At 43.4% G+C, this 22,661-nt stretch overlaps 2 protein-coding genes across 3 annotated transcripts; one reads left to right on the forward strand and one right to left on the reverse strand.

Annotated features, from left to right (window-relative positions):
* Positions 1–1,537: 1,537 nt before the first annotated feature.
* On the forward strand, positions 1,538–9,436 carry fbxo25 (F-box protein 25). Of its 2 annotated transcripts, XM_068724590.1 has the most exons (11): positions 1,538–1,621; positions 2,310–2,489; positions 5,050–5,153; positions 5,342–5,391; positions 5,502–5,594; positions 5,679–5,772; positions 5,992–6,176; positions 6,459–6,641; positions 6,997–7,140; positions 8,070–8,096; positions 8,549–9,436. In XM_068724590.1, the coding sequence occupies exons 2-11, from the start codon at positions 2,371–2,373 to the stop codon at positions 8,636–8,638; spliced, it is 1,089 nt and encodes a 362-aa protein (XP_068580691.1). In that variant the 5' UTR covers positions 1,538–1,621; positions 2,310–2,370; the 3' UTR covers positions 8,639–9,436. The 2 variants fall into 2 exon arrangements, with proteins under 2 accessions (XP_068580691.1, XP_068580692.1); XM_068724591.1 differs by lacking the exon at positions 8,070–8,096.
* Positions 9,437–10,044: 608 nt separating this feature from the next.
* On the reverse strand, positions 10,045–22,451 carry si:ch211-225h24.2 (uncharacterized protein LOC564539 homolog). The gene is made up of 4 exons (XM_068724648.1): positions 22,036–22,451; positions 17,277–17,333; positions 13,364–13,479; positions 10,045–12,415 (listed from the first exon to the last, which is right to left on the reverse strand). Exons 1-4 carry the CDS (start codon positions 22,120–22,122, stop codon positions 11,977–11,979), a joined length of 699 nt encoding a protein of 232 aa, XP_068580749.1. The 5' UTR covers positions 22,123–22,451; the 3' UTR covers positions 10,045–11,976.
* Positions 22,452–22,661: the final 210 nt, after the last annotated feature.

The following is a 22,661-nucleotide window of genomic DNA, read 5'->3' on the forward strand; positions in this document are numbered from 1 at the left end:
AGTATTTTTTTAACATAAACTGTTGCTGAAAGGTATTAGTGGTGACGTACTACACCAGGCAGTCCTCACACAGACCGAACCCTTGATGATTTGTGTTTAAAGATTTTAGTTTTTTTAACTCTGGTTTGAGTAACAAATTGTGTCTGCTTTGGTTTTTAATCAAAAACAGTTCAATAACCTCATTTAACATTTGTGAAAATGACATCTGCCTCTTCTCCCTCATTATTAAATCCAGCATCTATATGCAAATATTTTTCCAATCAAAGATTAGACTTATGGATGCCAGATGTCTCCTACTTCACCAATCTTAGTGTATGAGTACAATATAGGTTTCAAGTTTCCAGACCACACTTGTATACTGTTAACTGATCATGACTGGCCTCCAAACTAGTTGATACAATATTGAATTAATATTAGAACTCTTTCAAAAGTTCCTTAATAAACCCCATCATCATCATCATCATCATCATCATCATCATCATCATCGCTCCCACAGCCACCCAGTCGTCTGTTCTCAACCCCCACCTCAAAATCAAAACAACAGCTACATGTGCGCAGTCCTCTGTCACGTGCAGAAGAAAGGCCCCAACAAAGCAGAACGGATTAAAAAGAAAAGGATTGACAGCTGCAGCAAGCCAATCAGCGACGCGACTCTGGGTCTCAACCAGAGCCGTTTAGTGAGAGTCACGTCACGTTTTCCCAGCAATGGCGGATCATGGAGCGACTCTGCTTATATACTGTCTATGGGAGCGTCTTACTAGTTGCTACACTACTGTATACTGTCAGTGATGCAGTTTTAAAAAGGTAAGTAATTTAAAGAAAATATTGAAATATCTATTATAAATATCTGTTATAAATAGAGTAGCTCCTTGTAGTAATACAATCCTAAAGATACCTCTACCTCAGGGCCACCGTAGTTCTCTTACACGTTTGATAAGGGACGGGTGAACCGAGGGCAATGTTGTGGATTGCAATGTACAACATCACCACTAGATGCCACTAAATCTCGCACACTGTTCCTTTAAACGAGGGAGCTTTAGCCTAAAAATAAAATGTCTACAAGGCAGGTATCTCTCTGGGTCTTTCTTATTTCCTCGATTCCTCGCTTCTCCATCCTCCACCTCGTGACCCGGATATCTATCTCAGCGCTGCATCTTGAAGGACTTCACAATTCCTAAAAATGCATCTGGAGGAGCGAGGAGGAAGGATCGAGGAGGCTTGACGGAGGAGGATTTAACCGTTCTTTTTAGGCTATTCATAAATAGATAGGTAAGGAGCTGTTCTATCCACATTTCTTGATTCATCCAAAACTGATGATACTGATGTTTTTATACTTGTTTTGAAATTCTGTTTCCGCGACTCTCGCTTTATAGCGCTCTGGTCTCTGGCAAGAACAAGATAAATCGAAATTTCGTCCAATCAGGGAGCAGCAAGGGGGCGTGGACGAATTACAGTAACACACTGTGTGTGTGTGTGTGTGTGTGTGTGTGTGTGTGTGTGTGTGTGTGTGTGTGTGTGTGTGTGTGTGTGTGTGTGTACTTCCGTCAATATCTCCTGCACGGCAGGCGATAGAGACGAGAAGCAGAAGCAGAGACAACAACAAACAACAAACGAGTCAAAGGTCTGTTTTGCACACGGTCCCAGTGCTGCTACAGTACAGTTCATATTCTCTATGTTCTGTCGTGATGACATGAAGCGACTGACAGCTCGTCTTGTTTTCATTTTCGTCGACAGTGTTTGTTGTCATGTTTTTCCAAAATGCTTTAGTGAGATGCGTCAGAGTCGTTGTCAGGGGGTGTTTTTAAAGCAATTTGCATCCGCGTATTTACCTGTAATACCTCGTTATTCTTAATATGGATACGATTCATAAATCTAACGGTCCTCTAGTTTATTTAGCAGCTGCTGTCAGACAATAACATGATAATAACCCACGGCTGTGGACTACAGACTGAAGCTGTGGCAGCAAAGGAAGGACATAATAGCTGCTGTTCTTGTCCTAATTTAACCACCACTGATCACTTATTGTGGAAATGTAAATATCACTGTATTTATAACAATGCATTATTTTCATAATCTGAATTCATGTGTTTTGCATTCTTCTCGTGCAATTTCAAAAACGTGGATCAAATGTCTGACAGAATATGATGTTCACGTCTTGAATGTTGGCGTTTAAATTACACTAATCCAAATTCAGTGGCAATATTTATATAGAAAATCAATTTGAGCTTGATTTATTATTGTCAGTTATGGCCTCTCTTTGCTTCCATATCAACCAGAGTAATAATTCCTTCATCTTGTTAACCCTCCAGGGGTTTTAGGTTGCAGCGACCCTCTCTGCTCAGACTGCCTGCCCCCCCCTCCTCAGCTAAAATGCCTTTCTTGGGCAAAGACTGGAGGTCTCCAGGATGGAGCTGGACAAAGACAGAGCATGGCTGGAAGAGGATCTTCCTCTATGGACACGAAGATAACAGAGAAATCGACTTGAAAGGGTAAGATCATATCTTCTTCACCTTGTGTCGTCTACATCTGCCTAGTAGTACTTGAACATCCACTAGGTTGAACAATACCTGCTGTAAGCTTTTATAACACTGTCCCTCCAGAAGCGTGTTGCAGGTTGAAAGACCTTCAAAGTAGCAGGAACCACTACGGAGGCAGTTTTGAGTCCTTTGCCAGGTGGTTATCTCTGTGGACCGATTAGGCGTCACAAAACTTTACAGGCGTGAAGTTGAGGTCAAAATGAAGTCAGAGTTGGAAGATGGGTGTGGTCTGAGCAAAGGTGCTGGTTGAAGGGGGGGTAGGAAGCAGGGAAGAGGCCATCGCCTTATTAGAAGAATAAGGCGATGGCCTCGCCAGAACAAAATATTAGAAGAATAGCATTCAAAGTTATGATGGATTTTAAGCTGTCACTGCAGCCCTGTACCACTTTCATCACCACACTACAGAAACCCCCCCCCAATGAACTCCAAAGGGAATCCGCTCTTCAGCCTAACAGGGACAGAACAGCAGCAAGTTACTCACCATGTATACAGGACCACCCGAACTCTGTTCCACAAAAAAATCACCAGCATATCACATGCTCAGTGACACAAACGCTCCTCAGGAACACTGATCACTACAGCCGCTCACAATAACAAACAGAAAGACAGACGACTCACCCCACTCGTCCAGGTCTCCCAAACAAACAGATCTCACCTCAGCACATCTCACTCACTTTAACGAGGTGCACCTGCCTACCAGGTTACAACTGCTACAGATTTTAAGTCAATGCAGACACCGGGTCAACTAGAAACGGACGAGCCCCCATATGTCACGACCCGGCTCAAAAGGCCATAACATGAGGGAGACAAGACGAGTTAAAAGTAATAAATACATATTTATTTAAGGAACCAATAACTAAACAAAACAAAACAAAACAAAACGGCAGCCAGGTCCTCCAAACAGGAGGCAGGGAGGAGCAGAGAGGATACCCAGCTGAAGAAGAGGGGCAGCCTTTATAGCTGGGACCAAACCAGGCTCAGGTGTCGCCCATCAGTGGCCGATTAACATCCTGAAAGACAAACTGAGGAGAAAACAGGACACAGACCCCTGGTGGAGGGGAGGGGTCGTCACAAAGGACATAAAACAAGAACAAAGACAGTAAAGTGCAAGAAGAGTTAAGTCGAGTCATACATGAAATGATGTGCCCCGTTTCTAATAAATATAAATATGCTTAAAAGAAATACTATTAATAACTGCTATGATAAAACAAAAGAACTTTACTAAAGACGCAAGTAGGTGTGTGTGTGTGTGTGTGTGTGTGTGTGCGTGTGTGTGTGCGTGTGTGTGTGTGTGTGTGTGTGTGTGTGTGTGTGTGTGTGTGTGTGAGAGGATGGAGTTGCAGTGTCCAGCGGGGGACACAACAATGCTTCAGCAGTGAGCAGCAGGCTGGTGTGCTGCCTGGCCGGGTTGACTCGGCACCAGTCGGCGATATCTCCCTCGAGCCGCTCGTGTCGCCTCATTAGCCTGTCAGCTGTCTCTTCACGACATCAGCAGAAGAACTAATGACATCATCCGTTCAAATTGGCTGCTCTCCAAATGCCTTGTCGGTCAGAAAGGACAGCAGAGGTACAGTTGGCAGACTCACACACGTGATGGCCGCTGGCGTGGTGCGTCTATTTATTTAAGATCAGTGTAACAGCTTTAACTCGTGTCTTGCAGGGTAATATTGAATCATTCATAAATCCTTCTGAACATTCCAGCTGCTGGGTCTTTTATTGGCTCTCGTGGAGGCCGGTGCTCCGCATGCAACCTGCGTTAAAAAGCCAGAGCTGGTTTCTGTGCTCGCATGTGTGTTTGTGTGCATGTCTGTGTAATTGGATGAATGGATTACTCTCCTGTTGACTTCACAGACAAGCAAAGCCATGCCTTCCGCTGCGCTGGAGGAAAAAAAAAAAGTAAATTAGTTCCATAATCCAAAAGCGCGTGTGTTTAAAATCAGCCACATTGTGACTCATCATTTTTGGTGGAGCGCACACATTTCTTCCAGCTTCTGAAAGCTCACAAACGGAACATAAGCGCTTTGATTTGTCGTCACAATAAAACCCCTCGTTGAGTGAAGTCTGGGATCTGTTGCAGGGACAAAAGGTTTGTATTTGTTGCAACCATTTCATCATTTCCTACAGCAGCAAAGGCTTACTATCATCTGTATCGAATGAAAAGAATATGGTTTTATATGAGATCCAGAGACTGTGTTATGATCCGTCTACTCTGTGGGATCCTGGGCACCGAGTAGATAAAACACCACCAGCACTGCACAAACAGAGGTACAGTCTTGTACAGTTATTTATGTGACTTATCTGTCTCTGCCTGCTTATTTTTACAATGAAGCCACTAGATGTTTCACCAGAAGAGCTGATGGACCTTTACATTCTGCTTGGGTTCTTCTCTGCCGTTGAGGATGGACGTCAGGAAGAAGTCACCGACTTCCTCCTGGCTTCTTTTCACTGGTTCCTTATTGTGTCTCAGGTGCAGCAGTCACACTGAAACGGTACGCCTTCTGTGTCCCAACAGGCTCTGCAACGACAACAATGACAGTCTGTTTGTTGGAGATGTGTGTGAGCTCGCCACCACGAAGAGGAAGAAGGACCTCTACAACAATAACACCAAATCTCAGTGTGAGTTTCAGCAGCAACATAATCCCTATTTTGACTTTAGGAGGAGTCTGTGGTACAACAATGAAAGGCCTTTTGTATTTAAAAAAAGCAGCAGAAATAGCAGTAAAGGGAGCAGTGATGTTTATCGGTAATAGGTTTTGAGTTGAACTCTGATGAATTATGCGCTTGTTTGTTTTTGCCGTGTCCAGTTGTTTTCGTGGATAAATGGATCTTCGTGCAGAACAGGAGCACAAAAGAAGTGAGAGCGCTGCAGCTGTTCCTGGAACATTTCACATGACGGCTGTCGGTTAAAACGGAAGAATTTACTAACACAAATCTTTGCGTGTGTATTTGCATGTTGACACACAGCGACATGTTTACTCCACGCTTGGCGAAGCCCTCAACCGTCTGGACTTTTCCAGTGCCATTCAGGACTTGAGAAGATTCAACTACGTTGCAAAAGTGAGCGGTTAAGATCACGCATGTTGATTTTGAAACTGTTTCGCAACTCTTGCTCTGACAGTATAACTCTGTTGTCTCCCACAGCTTTTCCAGTTAATAGCCAGGTCCCAGCTGACCTCTTTGAGTGGAGCTGCACAGAAGAACTATTTCAATATCCTGGAGAAGATCGTACGAAAAGGTGAGGAGGCCTGAGACGGAGACGCTTTGTCAGCACACTTCTCTTTGCACCCTACACTTAATTTATTCCCTTTTTGTGTTTGTAAAAGTAGCAAATATAATGTAGGGTCTTCTCAGCAATTCATTTATAAAGGATTGACATTTCCCTCATATTCAGTTAAAGGTATTTTGTTCGTTAAACATTCGTGTTTTTTATGTTTTTTTTAAATGTGACTACTAGTTCTAGACGACCACTACAACCCGCGCCTTGTCAAGGATTTGCTGCAGGACCTGAGCCTGACGCTGCACAATCTGACTATCCATGTTGGCAGGTGTGTCCTCGTGGGCAACGTCAACATCTGGCTGTGCCGACTGGAGACCATTCACAAATGGGAGCAGCAGGTCAACAACCTGCAGATCCCCGAGGTACGAGGAGTACCGGTGTTGGTGTTTGTGCGTCTGCATGTGTGTCTGTCATCGTGTTCAGTCCATCCCGAGACTTGCTTCGGCGCACTCAACACGCCTCCGGGTCCAATTTGAGCTGCCTGTATGTAAATGTGACTTTTAAAAGGGAACAAGTGCAGTAGGTTTCATTTTCAACTGTGTATGAATCGTAGCACGTCGTTATCAGTGGTGCACTACTCCATGTCATGTAGGAATATCTGAGTTTTTGAATTTGAGTGTGTCGCTCTTAATCGTCTTCCCCAGCAAATGTGCAACGGCATGACATTCAACGACTTGCCGCTGCACATGCAGAACAAGATTCTCTGCGAGTTATCTGATGCCTATGACATCATTAACGTCGGGCAGGCCATGCCTACGCTGCACAGCCTCAGTGAGGACCGCATACTGTGGAAGAAACTCTGCCACTTTCACTTCTCTGACAAACAGGTGAGAGAACATATGTGGTTTAATATTAGAGTGTTTGCAGCAAAATCTGACATTTGAATCATGATTTTAAAAGGGATTAAAACTTACAATGATAGTTCATGGTTACCCATCCAAGGAGATGTCTGCTAAGTAGTTCACCTTTTGACCACTAGAGGACAAAATTGCCCCATTTTTTTTCTCGGCTCACACACACACACACACACACACATCGTATACACACCCACTCAGGATTGGTGTTAATGAGATATTGTTCTCAATTATATCTAATTACATGTTGCTCCAGTTCTAATTGCATTGCCTTCCCCTGTGCTTTAGTTGTTTTTTGAACTGTGTGTGTTTCCTTCCATTCATCCAGTTCTGTAGGAGTTTGGTCCTATCCAACAGTGAAAAGGTGGACTGGAAGCTGATGTACTTCACCCTGAAGAAACACTATCCAATGAAGGAGCAGTACGGCGACACCTTGCACTTCTGTAAAAACTGTAACATCCTCTTCTGGAAGGTAAAGGAACACACACACACACACACACACACACACACACACCTGCAACCATGTTCTTATTATCTAGGAAACACCATGAGACCAGCCAGCACAAATTATAGCTGTACATTACACTAAAGGAAAATCACATGAAAGCACAGATAACAGATAAATAAAAGAAAGAAAGAAAAAGATCATTTTTTCCTTGCAGCAAAAGAAAAGCAGCCTTTGGTTCTAGAGTGGAAAACTAGAAGCGTTCAGAGAGACGTTTCTCACAGACCTGATGTATCTTAAACTGTACATAGGTCAGGGTTAGACTCTATCAAATCAAATACCAAGTCTGTACCAGAGCACATTTCATTCCTTTGGCCAGAGACAAAACATCCATTATCGTTTGTTACAGTCTTTGGTCCACACTCTATCGTTTCACAGCCTCTCTCACTCTGATGTCTGTCTGAACGGGTTTCAATAGCAATTGGAATCTCAACTTAATACTGTAAATATTTAAGAATATTTTGAAAAATAAACCCTGACATGACCTTTCTGCTTTGACTTATTACAGATGAAGTTATTGTTAGAACTTGAGGACAGTGTGAAAAAAAAAAAAGCTCCATGTTTGATTATTCATCAGGAACTAATGAGTCACACAGACAAGCACACGTTATCAACGTTTGTCTTTACGTATCGGTCAGAGATCAAACTGCTTTCATTGACACGTGAGATGTGACCTTCAACCATCGACACACACTAACACTACTCGGATGTAGAATGCAGCTTTTCCTCTAGATTCTATCCCCTTCCTTGTGATTATTTACTCAACACAATCTTGTTTTCCTCCTTGACTGGGTCCCTCTACTTTTTAACCTCTGCCCTCTTTGCGCCCCTCTCCTTGCTTGTCTCCTTTCCTTCCCGGCTCTCCTCCTGGTTCCCCTTCTCCCTGATTCCTTAAGGATCGTCACCTGGCTTTGTTATTCAAGGTACTTTCCGTCCCGGTTTGTGTCATGTTTCCCCGATTGGCCGCACTTCTTATCTTATTCCATGTGTTGAGCTTTGTCTGCTCTCACTTTCTCTTGGTCTCATCGTGTTTTGCCCGAGGTGTGTTCAGTAAACAATGCCGCTCTTTCTGCTGTCTTTTTAATGACCTCTCACCGCATTCTTACAGTTCATCAATTCCTCTGAATGTTGAGTTCTTGTGTCTGAAAGAAAACGGTCTGTTGCCATTTCGTTTAACACAAATGCTTCTCTGTGTTTACTGATGTCAGGGTTGCACCACTTATTTGTAAATCCATCACTAAGTCTGTGTGGAAGTCCTTCTGTTCTCAGTAGCTACTGGTTGCTGTGTCTGAACTGTAAGCTTCTGTGCTCTCCTGGTCTCCTGGTCTCCTGGTCTCCCTTCATCCTAACATTGTGGTTGTTGACTGTCTTCCAGGACTGTGGCCATCCATGCACTTCCAACGATCCGGACAGCTGCCTGATGCCCATTTCTCCACAGCACTTTATCGACCTCTTCAAGTCCTAGACCCTCCGCGTCGGTCCTCAAGAGAACCGCCGTTCACTCTCACTCCCAAACCAAGAGTGTGTGCGAGACCTTGAGGTCGTTCACCCAAATCTAAAGGGCTTCACCTGAAAGAGATGACTCTTTTTAACGTCTTCGTTTCCTTACGCACAAGTGTTTCCAGAAGACAGTTTGTAGATTTTAAGAATGTTGAACTATATAAAGTACTTTAATGTGTTTCCTCCTCCTGCACAAATGTTTGTCTTTTTGACCAAAAAAAAAGGCTATTCATGAGAGGAAAGACAAAAATAATATTTAAATGTAATATGTGAGAGGATTTACATGTAGAAGGAATTGTAGCATGTTTATGGTAGGTACGTGCTGATAGGTCATGTTGTCTTTTTAATGGAAGAAGGGAGGAATATTTACAGTGTGGCAGAATAGGATGACTGGTGTTATCTGTTTATTTAATGGGGTTGACTATTCTGCTTTTTGTTCTGTTCTGGTGGTATTTAAATAATGTGGTGGTATAACTGAATGCATGTCATGTTTGAGTCTCTGTTTACATTCTGTATGCTGTCCTTTGTGAATTCTTGCTGTCGTCTGTGTACATTAAAAGAAAAATAATTTTAATTTTAGAATCTACTTTAGTCAGAACTGTGACAGACAAGGAAACGTTCCACGTTATTTATGGGGAAAAACTGTTTTGTATCTTTCCTCCAACTTTTGTAACGTTCCGTCGCCGTCCCGATACTGCTGGTGGAACCATCGTGACTTTTATGGGACATGAACTATGAATAATTAAACATTTCTAAAAACCTGCTTCTGTTCTTCACTGTATACTGCCGAGACGCAGGGAATTATCTGCTCTGTTACCTGTATAAAAGACTTAGACTCGACCTAATTGTAGATTCCACTCCTCGGATTTCGACATAAATGTCTTCCCACTTTAGCAACGAACACTTAAAATATATTTTTTTCCCATTTTGATCTATTTTTTTGCACTATTGATAAACTCTCCTCTCCAACAGGGAGTTGACGCTCTGCTGCTCTGCACATGTTGCTGTTCTTTGCCACTAGTCAAGAAAAGTCATCATTGGCACGTTTTGCTATAATTATCTTTTGAAGCTGCTCATAGGACTTTGACCTGTGTTGATTTTAGTGGTCCCTGTGGACAAAAGTGGTAGTTCCCGAAAACCCAATGTCCCTTTAGAAAAACCTCTAATTTTACTGCTGCGGAGTCTGACAGTTTGGTTCTGGTTCTCCTCATTCTCTCTTCCCTCGAGGTTCAAGGTTGTATCAAAGTCAGAGACTCCAGCATGGTGAAAACTGTTGGGATTCTACCTCTCTCGCTGCGGAAGGCCGCAGCTCACGCTCTCTACTGTACCTTTTTGTCAACAGAGTCGTATCAAATAACCAGCTGGTTCCGATTTACAATCAAAAGTATTTAATAACTAACAGAAGCTAAACAATTACAAACTGAATTACACTATCAATAACAAAACAAACATATACATTTCATGAAAGTGAGGCCCCGTCCGGTCCACGAGACATGTCTGCATCATGGTCAGGAGGAGGTCTGATTCTGAGGCCCGGTCCGGGCCACGAGACAGATCCGTATATCTGCATCATGGTCAGGAGAAGATCTAATTCTCTCCTCCGATTTACAGTCCTTTTGTCCCCCCAAAGTTACATTCCTCAGCCTATCGATCTGCTCCACGATTGGCTGAAATCTGATAAGCTCCCCCTTGGATCCTGACCCATCGTCCTGGGCAGACACCTCCGTCAACTACTTTCTTCCACGCAGGTTCACACCTCACATTCCACAAACCCCCCTCACAGACACTCAATATACATACAATTCCTCACAAAACACTTCTATAGACTGCAGCGTGTCGAATAAAGTCGAGCCAGACAGTCGGACTAAATCTTTATTCTGCTTGAGAGAATGTGACCCAGCTGTTTAATGAATAAATACAGAATACATGCATCCCTGGAGGTGCACCAGTATCTGTGTTCACGTCTGGCTGCAGTGAAGCAGACTTCCGTGTCAAACAAATTCAGTAAACAGAACAAAACAAAGAAGAGAGAAGCAAAGACCAGCGGCGTGACGTTTCTTATTCTCCTAAAAGACAAATCTGAAGAAATGAAATGACTCTTCATTGTCTCAGTCCTACACAATATACAGATATACAAACAGGACTTTTCATAATGTAGCTTGTGCTGCTCCTGCTGCTGAAGCTAACAGCATCCAGGGATTGTAACCGGAAACCGGTCTGAGTCTCGATGGCTGATGCATGCTGGGTCGACCCATCTGCACATGCATAGATGAGCTCATCTGTTTGGTGCACAGAGGATGATGTAGTTCAAATTTACAGCACACACACACATGATGTCATCGTATTGATACAAGGCACAGCTGCATGAAGTCTCTGCTTTTCATCGAGAAACAGGTACACACAGAGTTTGGCTTTTGTCTTGTGAGCATTACAAATGTTATCAAAAAATGATTCAGCATCAGATTTGAACGTGTATCACACTGTGACGCTGTGAGGGTTGCTTTGATTGGTTTCCCTCACATGCTCTCAACACAACAGAACTTCAAATCTCTTTAGCAATGCCGACTGTGATTCACGCAGGTCCATCAAACTCACTCCCTCTTAAGCGACCTCTCTTTCACACACGCGCAGATGCAAACACACACACACACACACACACACACACACACACACACACACACACACACACACACACACACACACACACACACACACACACACACACACACACACACACACACACGCACACACGCACACACGCACTAATATTCCAGACCCACATTTTTTCATCAGCCGTTTCATGATTGCATATATTTTAAGTCCATAATTGACGTGTAAATTAGGGCTCCAGACTCACATTCTTCACTAAAGACAGGAAGGAAAGTGAAAACCAACGAGTCTTCAGGCGGTTTGCATATTCTTCATTGATTCTCAGCCACTGACAGCCGCAATAATTATATGAAAATCACTCTTCTCATTTCTTGGCAATACAAAAATATCTAAATGCTAGGCCAGTGGATATCACAGTTAAAATGGTAAAATAGTTGAAGGCTTTTATTTGTTGTTATTTACAGTTGATGTCAGTGATTCAGAAGCCCGTTGATAGAACCAGCGTGTTGAGGGGCTTTAGCGCTAAAATCACATTATGTGTTACGTTCAACAGCATCTCAATACCAGTTGTCGTTAACACCGGTTTCGTCCAGTACTAGACTACAGAGACAAGCAGATTTTTGGTTCAGGTCTTCATCCCCTTTATTGACGGTACATAGGCGAGCAGGGAGGGTATCGGAGGCGGACTGGCTCCTATTTGAACCCCTCCCAAGCGCTTTCTGACACGATCCCTCTGCTCATCCTGCTGATGCCAGCCAACTTGACTTTGGCGCGGGCTGTCCACCTGACGGCAGCTGTTGAATCCTTGGAGTCCGACAGATTAGCATAGCGGGAGGAGTCCTCCTCGAGACCCTGGCCCGCCCAGGAGGCCAGTTCCAACGGGAGGCCTACGGAGTCGGGGAAGGACGCTGGCGAGTCCCCTTTCTGGCTCTTGTCCTCCGGGGCTTCGTCGGTCACAGTCTCAGTTAAGTTCTCCAGGTGTGGAGGCTCCCAGCCCTCCATCTTCTCCAATTTTTTGGCGGGGGAGATCTGCCTCATGGTCATGGTAACGCTCTCCCAAAAACAGTGGCCCTTCTCTGGCTTTTCCTTTTTTTCCTTCTCCTTCTCATCATCCTTGATTTTCTTGAGAGACCTTAACAGGAAAAACAAAACAGAGGAAGAGAAGCGCACACTTAAACAGCGGCTTAAAGTTTTAGCATATAAAATAACCAGTCTACCGCTTTCATCCTAACTATAAATAGCACTGACTGGGTGGAGTACCAGACATCTACACTGGAGACAGGAACTTTCCCCATACAGAAAGTCAAGGAATTCCCGGTTGTTTGTCACAGAGATGTGATTAATTTAGGGTTTCCTCCTCATACACGTTCCACTTCCTCAAGTTAGTAACTCCTGGCAAATTAAGCTTTGTCTTACGTTCAAACAAATACAAGTGGCTGGACGTGTTTGTACAAGTAAATAGTAAATAGTTTTGCTGCATTCAAAGTAGTAGATGCCACTTACATTGATTTAAACCAGCAACAATCTGGGCTGGTCTGACACACATTCTATTTACTGGTAGTGGTAGTATGGTACCGATTGAAATGCGGACCACTTCAGTGCACAGAGGCTCTTCTTCTGGCTTCATATCCACCTGGCCATCACTATCAGAATGTCTTGTTTGGCCAGCAAAGTTAAGACTATTACCTAGGGGATTTTTCTTTAAAAGGCACCAACGTTGTTTCACCTCCTTTTAACGTAGTATTAGAGTCGTATGGACAGTACAGTGTGAAGTTATGAGCCGGCGGTCTATACTGCCTCGGTGGCGTCATGGCTGTGTCACAGGGACTCCCTGGGGTTCCCGTGGCTCTCGTCCAATGAGGCACCAGTGTTGTGGTTTGAACCAAATCTCACACTGTGATGTTTTGACACCTGCTGGGTGTCATGCGGGCCTCTCTCTTTGTTTCAGCAACATGGTGGAATCCCAACAAACTGTGATGCTGTAGGCCTACTACGTTTAATTATTAACTTTGTGATGAAGACAGCGTGTTTCTTTGCAGTGAGACAAGTAATGAGAAAGTTGTTGTGCGTGTAACCTCACCCTCTGCGGTCAGCCAGCTTGACTCCGGTCAACAAGAAGTGCTCGTCATCTTTAGAGGAGAACATCTTCTTCTCCCTCCTCTCTTTCTTGGACATGATCTTCTTCACCTTGGCCTCCTGACAGAAATGGACAGACATAAGAGCATTTGATTTTGAATCGCAGAGCGGAAATGATTACCAGCATCTGCTGCACCTTAGCTTGTTATCTCTAATGTCTTCTTGTGAGTGATTTATGCTTCACGAAGAGGGTAAAGTCAACTTCACAGGAATTTAGAAAAACAGCCTCATGCTCAGATTGATGAATGTGCACGTTTTGAAATTCTGCTATGGACTTCATTGGCTCTAGGTTCACATTTACCGCACAGACAAGAGGGTGTTATGATCTAAGCGAACTGGTCAGTAGCTTGTTAGCTTAGCTTAACTTTCTGTTGGACAAAAATCCATAAATAAAGCTACACATTCTGTGTTATAGAGAGATAAATACAGAGAGAGAGAGCTTGAACGGCATTGACTTGGCAATATCGTGCGGCACATTCCAGTGGAAGACCCTCCACCTTCTGCGAGACTCCCCCGGTCTCCCACGTCACATCAGAATTCCTCCCTGCCCTCGCTGCTTTCCACCGAGCACAGATACCGCCCTCCTCCGCGATTATGGAACAAACTTTTGGCTTCGTTTCTCTCCGTGCCTGGGAAGAATTCCCAATGTCAACTGTCAAGGCCATAACGTTTACTCCTACTCATATCCGTGCCTTGCTTTGCTTTACCGCTGTCAAAACATTCTCAGCTCTCACAACACTATTTGATGAATGCGTCCGACCATGGCGACCCCCGAAACTGCTTCTTCTGCATTTGAGGAGGCGATCAATTCAAATCGCTGTATGCACGCGCCAAAAAAACACAAACACATCTCTCTTGGGGATGTGACAGCAGCTACAACAAGCAAACAACAAACATGGAAGCAGTCGACCTAAACAGGAACATGTACAGCACCAGGTCTGAGCTCACGCTTCACAACGTGAACCTAAACAGGTCTGCTTGTTCTACAGGCTACACAAGCTCTACGGCTCACACACACACACACACACACACACACACACACACACACACACACACACACACACACACACACACACACACACACACACACACACACACACACACACACGATTATTCATCCTCCCACTCGTGATATCTTCTCATATTCAAGAGGACATTTGATGGATTTGTAAACACTCTGCTCATAAGGAGGCAGGCACTGTTGCTGATAAACGGAAAATTAGGTCCTCCTCGTCTCACATCTCGTCATCGTGAACATGCCGGAGGGCAAGAACGCTGTCAGTTTTTTATCAGTTATTATCATCAAAGAATATTTACCAAAGATTCTTCTCAGCTATTTGAACACGGCCTCTACTGTGTCTATCGCTCTCCTTGCTCCGCTTCTCGTTTCCTGTGTGCCATCAAGTGGAAACCGTGGATCAGATTCGCTGTAGTTCGAGCTTTGCAGTAAAAGAAACCAGAGATGCCAAAACAGATTGAGTGTATCTGTGTGTGTGTGTGTGCATGAATTGTAGCTAAAGTCCAGCAGTGTATGTGCATGCATGCATGTGTGCACATACAGAGGCCTGCCTATTCACCATTCTCTTCAACATTAACCTCCGGGCCTCCAGATCCAAAGCAGCTCAGTGCCCAGTAATCTCTTCGGCCAAAAAGTAGGTAAAGCCAGCAGCTCACTGAGGCTCGCTGTGTGCGGAGATTTACCTACAGCTCCACGCCTGGCAGAACAATAGAGCTCTTATTGGACCGAATTCCTCCATCCATACGCCAGAGATGGAAGCTGGATGATTAAAGAGGCATTTGAATTTGGAAAAGTTACTAATCAGACAGTTTCTTAACAAACAGCAACCAGGTCATTGATTTTCTACTGCAATGACTTTGTCATATTTAAAAAAGTCTTTCCCACTTTGAAATTACACGTGATTTCCTCCTTTTACAATATCAAACACTGCACTTTACTGTGTTTTATTACCTTCTTCGGTAACACCTGTCGTATCTAAGAAAGGTTTTTTTTTTGGTTCATCTCACTTTTTATATGGAAATAAACTGAAATATTTATTTCCAACATCAACTATTTACTTTTACTTGTTTAAGTCATCTATAGTGGTGATTTGCATAAAAGCTCAAAATTCAAATGATTAGGAAATAAAAGATGATATTCTTATTGATAAAGAAATCTTTGAATTAGCATTTTTAACGATGTATTATAAGCTGCTCGGAGCTATTGTTAAGCTGTTAAACAAGCCACAAATCAATCTCTAGTTTGTTTTATTGCTGTAAAAACATTTCCTTCAAACAATTGCATATACTTCTCACCAAATCAACAAAAACCTTTTGTTCACACTATGATGGTCAAAATCGATTAGAAAGTGTAGTTATGCTGCGTTTCAAATGGAATGTAAATGAATGGAATCAGCCTGTTACAGTTAAAGCTAACCTCCACTTCCAGGACGCCATGTCTACTCTGTGTGTCCTAATATGAGCATAAAGCCGCCGCTAGTGGAAGAATTGTAGCTTTCCATGGTATCAGAGCGGTCCGTAGCTATTTTCAGCCTTGTTTTTCTTCCACACTGATTGTTCCCGTCCAAAAGGCCCAGCTCCTCCAGTGAATGCTGCGTTTCCTTCCCTTCTCCAGCCCAGCAACCGCTGTCAAGCCGTAAAATATGTCCTGCGAACTTAGTCACCTACAGTAGCCATACATACACAAAGGGAAGGCTGCCAGAGTTCAAAGACAATGCAGTGTTCAGACAGGACCGCACCTTAGAGCAAAGGCTTGTTGTCGGTATACAAATCCAGGAGATGTGACATATGTCTCACACACACACACACACACACACACACACACACACACACACACACACACACAGTGTTTGGAGTGGGCACAACTGCAGATAAAGTTGCCTGCACACAAAAAGGCCACTTGTCAAACCTGCATCACAAAACCAGTATTTACAATTCACAGGTTTACAGAGATGATAACATAGTCATTTATTTCCATCAAACTCACGATGACCTTTGACCTGATTCACACTTTCTAAGGTGTAAACTGAAGAGCAATCAAGAGCAAACATCTTTTTATCCGGTTTGTTTAAGTCTTGAATGATTGTCTGACTGCTTGCGTCTCTTTCCCCGTCTGACGTTGTGCAGCGTTCCCAGATAGCAGCATTTAACTTAGTGAGCACAGCGTTGTTATTGCTGATACAAAATGATGGTCGAGACGTTAAATCTGTACCCTGAACTACAGTGACCTCACTCCTCTGTTCCAAACTGTGGGCTTTAGGATAAGGATAACAGTACAAGTACACAAACATGCGCCACAACAACAAACAAAAGGGTGTTCCAGTGATAAGGTTGAGGATAGAGCAGGACATGACAGCTGAAAGCTGCCGTGTTTACAGATAAACGCAGAAGTTCTCCTGATTTACCTCAGCTGCACCGAGAAACACTTTGCGGTCATCTAACAAGAAGAAACTGCCTGTGCACATGAGTGCATTGTGGGTATTGAGTTAATCAAAGGATTAGGGCTGTTCTCCACCAAAGGCATTCTTAGTCGACCAACAGCTACGATTTTAAAGAGTTTCTCCACAGAGAATCATTCTTGTTCTGCTCATAAGTTTCTTGGAAATAAGTCATTCAGCGTTCACAGATTATTTTAGGGTTACACAACCATGAGTCAAAAGTGCAATATTGTGAGTTTGTGAATAATGTGCACATGTGTGTGTGCAGTCAATGTGTGAGACGATCAGAGCATGTTGGACAAGTGCGTATCTTTAGGAGGGCAACTGAAGTGAATTTGGAAGCAAATAGTCTGTGTGTGTGTCTGTGTTATGTCCAAATAGCTGTGAAGTTGTGCTGTTTACCTTGGATACTGCAGTGACAGCTTCCTCCTCCTCTTCCTCTCCTTCTATGTCTTTGTCCTATAGGTGACACACACACACACACACACACACACACACACACACACACACACACACACACACACACACACACACACACACACACACACACACACACACACACACACACACACACACACACACACACACACCAGCAGTGAGTTAACTCAAATAGCAACCCCCCCAAAAACAAACACACACACCATCCACACTTTGTGGCAGGGGTGTGTGTGTGTGTGTGTGTGTGTGTGTGTGTGTGTGTGTGTGTGTGTGTGTGTGTGTGTGTGTGTGTGTGTGTGGGGCGTGTGTGCAGGGCTTCCTGTAAAACTGAGGGCAATCTTTTTCTAAGGTGTAACATAAACATGCTGTGATTGGAGGGCGAGATGGAGGGATGGAGGGATGGAGGGATGGAGGGATGGAGGACTGGGCAGGATGAAGGGAAGCCACTGAAGTCAGAGGGCAGATTCAAACAAAAGAGAGAAAAAATAAATCCGTGACCTATCGCCTCAACAGTACATGATTTGGGTATATAAGTGGAGCTATTTTGGCTCCATTGTGCTTCAGTCTCCAGGCTTAATATTCTCATTTTTTTCCTTTGTTTAAAAACGGTGTAATAGTTTCATTGTTTTGATCATCTTATGTGAAGAACGTTGTTACTTTGTTTGGATCATACAGAGCTGTAACTGCAGTGACATGTACGATATGTTTACAGTGTAAACAACAGTGTACACTGTAGTCATCCTGCATTTTGAAATGACTCATTTCATCATTGTTATATATATTTATTACAGCTGCCTCCATTTTTATTTTCTTCCTTTGTCAGAAAGTCGCAGCAGACAATAAAGTTGGATCTAATTGAATTACGGAGACTTGGCCCCCGAAAAGACTTCACACTTGAAAGCAAAACATTCAAGTCATAAAGTTGGCCCTCATAAAGTCCATGAACAAACAGAAAGTTAATAAGACCTTTCATAACCTGAAGTGAACAGTGTCGGCACATCGTCACCTAGATATCTCTTGGCAGTTTGTGATTACAAAGTCAGTCAAATCCATTTTGACTGACTTTTACGGTTGTCATTGACTTGTGCTGCTCTGTCTGTTCAGACGTATGACTTGACTTGGACTTGCTCCAAAAGATTTAAAAACATTAAACCATAAGAAGAAGGGCAGCAAGAAGTCATCAGACGAGCAGCTGAGCCTGAGATTACTGATGTGGAGCCAGGATTCCTGTAAAATCATCAAAGCTGTAAGAAGTTCTCACATCTCAGAGAGAGAGAGAGAGAGAGAGAGAGAGAGAGAGAGAGAGAGAGAGAGAGAGAGAGAGAGAGAGAGAGAGAGAGAGAGAGAGAGAGAGAGAGAGAGAGAGAGAGAGAGAGAGAGAGAGAGAGAATGGTGGTCGGACATGTCTGAACAAAGTCTAATGGGTCTCCGCCACCTGAGCTGATCAAAGACACGCTCACACACATTGATTGCAAACTACTGTTTGAGCATAAAAGCATTAACAACTTGAGACAGACAGAGAGAGTGAGGAGAGGGGGAGGAGAGGGGGAGAGAGAGAGGAGCGTTTGAGGGAGAACAAATGTTCCTAACAACAGAAAGCAAAGAGTTCTGCTGACGCACCTCAGGGGGGCATTTCTTCTCTGTCTGCCTTTCATTCTTTGACTGGGTTTTGTGTGCAAGTGTGTAAATGTTACCACAGTGTTGTCTTTTAAGAAGCCAGATTACTAGGCAATAAAGACACACAGTGAATTTAAATACCACGCCAGCAGTCGTTTCCAAAAAGCACACCAACAATACTCCACGTTCTCCAAAAGCAGGGACTCAGAAGATGCGTTTGCCTGCAGCAGGCCTGCCGCTACAGTTCATCAAACACTTGACCAATACTCAGACAATGTGCCGATTCACTTTCTTCACGGATTACATGAGAATGTTGCTTCCACTCATACATGTGCACTAAATATGAAGCTACACAGCCAGCCAATGGTTATCGTAGCTGATCATAAAGACTGGGAACAGCCAGCATATGAATGTAGAATCTGTTTCTAGATTAAGGGGGATCAACCTCCTGCTCTACATCGTTGTAAGAAGAATAATCCTATTCTTAACGTCGAACCATTGCATTAAACGTAAAAAAAAGAGGCTTTTTTACGTCAACATGATTTGGTTTGAACTAAGGCAAAACTCACATTTCATTTCCATGATTTTAACCCTTACTCCTCCAACACACGATCCACTCAGCTTCACTTTTCTCTTCCTCTCCACTCATGAGTTATATGTGAGGCCGTCTGAAGTTTTTGCTCAGACCTGATCTGTTCTCTCGTGATCCCACTTCACAAAGCGGGCCCCAGCCGTGGCATTGGAGTGGTGTTATTGAAGTATTCAGGTGTGTCACCGCTTTAAGCCACAGACAAACAGGCACACACGTACCTCCTGCAAGCTCACAGCTGCCTCTGAAGCCTGTTGAACTTCAATAGTGAGTGAAAGAGCCTGTACTGTACTCACCCTAGAGCACTGTGGAGGGAGGACAGATATTAATTTCCCCCTTTATGCTCTCCCTCTTTTCCTCTGTGTGTCTATGGATGTCTTATCCCTTAATACGTGTCTCTATCTGTCTGCCTGTTGGTCTCTGTCTGTGTATGCGTGACGCTGATGTACAGTTTGAACTCATTTGAGCGGCACGACATGGAGACCATCTGCTCCACCATAAATAATAAAAATAAAGAAGTACAGCAGAAAGAGACCTACTGTATCTTGTAATGACAATAAGAGAGAAACTACTACTTTGTGCAGGAGTCAGACAAGTTAAAAGTCGTACTTGTGGGTCCATCCCTGTACTTCCAGGATAAATGCTGGTGGAAAAAGTGAAAAAGCAGCTTGAGGTAACCTCGAGCCAAGAACCCTGAACCTAACTGCTCCAGTTGTGAAGCCCTGCAGCCACCAGATCAGACTGTGGCTGTGTGAAAACAAGTCACTGCAATAACGCTCTTCTAAATGACTGTCATGTAAAACCTCATTTATGAAGTGACAGACATTAAAAAAATGACAGATGCACAGTTGTTCCACCTTCTCAAATGTGATTTGATGCTTTTCTTTGTCTTCTAAGATTGTGAAACGTATGCATTTGGTTTGTGAACCGATGTTCAGACAAAACAAACAAAATGAATACGTCAACTTGCATTCGGGGATCACTATTTTCTGACGATTCATTGATTATTCAAGAAAATAATGGGAAGATACTGAAAATAATCACTATTCATAAACCTATTCGGAACCCTGACTTTTCCTTTTTAAATGTTCCTTTGTGTAGCTTTAAAATGGATTCAGCATTATTCTTTGGACTCCTAAAGAATTTAAAAGAGGCTAAAATACTCACGCGATGTGATTGTGACGCAAAGAGGCTCATCTATCTCGCCTCACTATCAGCCAGCCTGTCCAGACTGCGTTATCATAACTGTTCATCCTCGCTTCATCCTGTATCACTGCTGGGCTGGATCTGGCTCTTCACTGTGTTTACAGCGTTTTACGATCCGACCCCTGACCCCGGCATGTACTTAAATCGCCACGGTGACTTTCCCAGGAATTGCGAGGAGAAGCTGTCAGCTCCGATCTCAGATCAGCTCTCGTCATCCAAAGTAGTTCTGGTGACCACCGTAGACGGCGTCACCGACTGAACTCAAGTCTGCTCTTTGGGGGTGAGGACCACATGTGTTGGTTCCCAGGGTGGAAGTTAAGAGCGACCAATAAAACCCAGCCAAGGGTCACAGATCTCAGCATTATCACAACAACAGATGAAAAATGCTGTTGATGTTGGCTGATCTTATTTAGACAGTCAGTACGGCACTAAAGGAGGTACAGGCAGTGGATACAATCTGAAGTCCTGCATCACAAGTTTCACAATGAACTTTTAAAAATGATTTTTCTTCCGTTTTAAAAACTATCTTCTCTGTAGTTTAGCTGATATGTAGTTTTGTTAATTCACGATGCTGTCGACATGTCAGTACGCCCCCGAATGCTTAAATGGGTTGATATTTATTCTCACCATCAAACCTTGATTCATGACAGCACATTATTCTTACTGCAAGAAGCAGAAGAAATAAACATGTCAGCTAGCTATTTCTTATGAGACAGGACTGTTAGGTGCTTTTGAGTAAGTGTGTGTGTGTGTGTGTGTGTGTGTGTGTGTGTGTGTGTGTGTGTGTGTGTGTGTGTGTGTGTATCCATTCTCTTTTTCCAAAAAACTAGTGCTGTCTGTCAATCCAAACTCTGATCTTTGAGCTTTAGAGGATACAAATAAATTCAAAGTTGACATTAATTCACGTCACAGTATTTCTATGTATTCCTGTTTTAATGGCACACAGATGGTTTGCTGTTGTTAATGGTTTTCTTTCTAGTGTTGTATCGCAATTATTTTTCCTGTAGTGTGAGCACTTGTCCTCCTCCTCCTCCCTCTGCTCCACAGTCTCAATTTAACAGCATGAGGTGTACTTCACCACTTTTTAGGAAGTTTAGCAGCTTTACACGAAAGAAAACATTGTTGAAAACCGGGGTTGTAACATTTAGTCTAGTATTTAATGGATTTATTATTCATTGAATACTTAATCAATGTTAGCCGTTTTAAAATGTGTTTATACATTACCATGTTGTCACTTTAACCCCGTTATTTAAGGAAACACAGCAATCATAATTGACTGTCATTGTTAGTGGTGACTTGTACTTTCCTTACCTTGTAGGAGTGATGGTAGCGCCAGGACATGTCGTCTTCCTCTGACGCGTAATCCACCAGCACTTTGCTCTTGCTTTTCTTGAACATGTCTCCACTTCTCGCGGAGACAAGCCGTCTTGGTCTCGTGTTTTCAGGTTACCTTCTTTGGCCAGAAGTTCCCGTTTTGCCCGATTTCTCCAGAGAGATCGCAGCGACGCACCACCGAAGCGCGTTCCGCTCTGTTGGTTGTTTCTCCTGCACAGAATCCACGAGGCTTTCTCTGAAAACAGCTTATTTATCCGCAGCAGTGCCAGGAACTGCGGGGATCGAGTTCTTTTTCATGACGCTCACTATTTCGTAAACTGCTTTGCGTGTGTTTGATGCGTTTTTACGCAGACTCGACCACCTGGACCTCCAGCCGTCGCTCCTCCCATAGGCCCCCGTCCGCTCAGGTTGCCATGGTGGAAGGAGGAAGGGGTCATGCGTCTCATCGCTGGCCAATGCAAGCATTGAGCTACGCACTCGTGCTAATTAATGTCTCCTTTTCATATTGTGAATGACTGGAAAAACAGGGAAACGGATATTTGGAAGATGTTTGACAGCAGGGAGTCAAATGGTATAAATAGATAAATCATGTTTTTTGTTTG

Source organism: Cebidichthys violaceus, unplaced genomic scaffold (assembly GCF_023349555.1).
Source record: "Cebidichthys violaceus isolate CVI_PGR_0920_01 unplaced genomic scaffold, fCebVio1.0.p SCAF_31, whole genome shotgun sequence".
In the NCBI taxonomy this organism is placed as follows: domain Eukaryota; kingdom Metazoa; phylum Chordata; class Actinopteri; order Perciformes; family Stichaeidae; genus Cebidichthys; species Cebidichthys violaceus.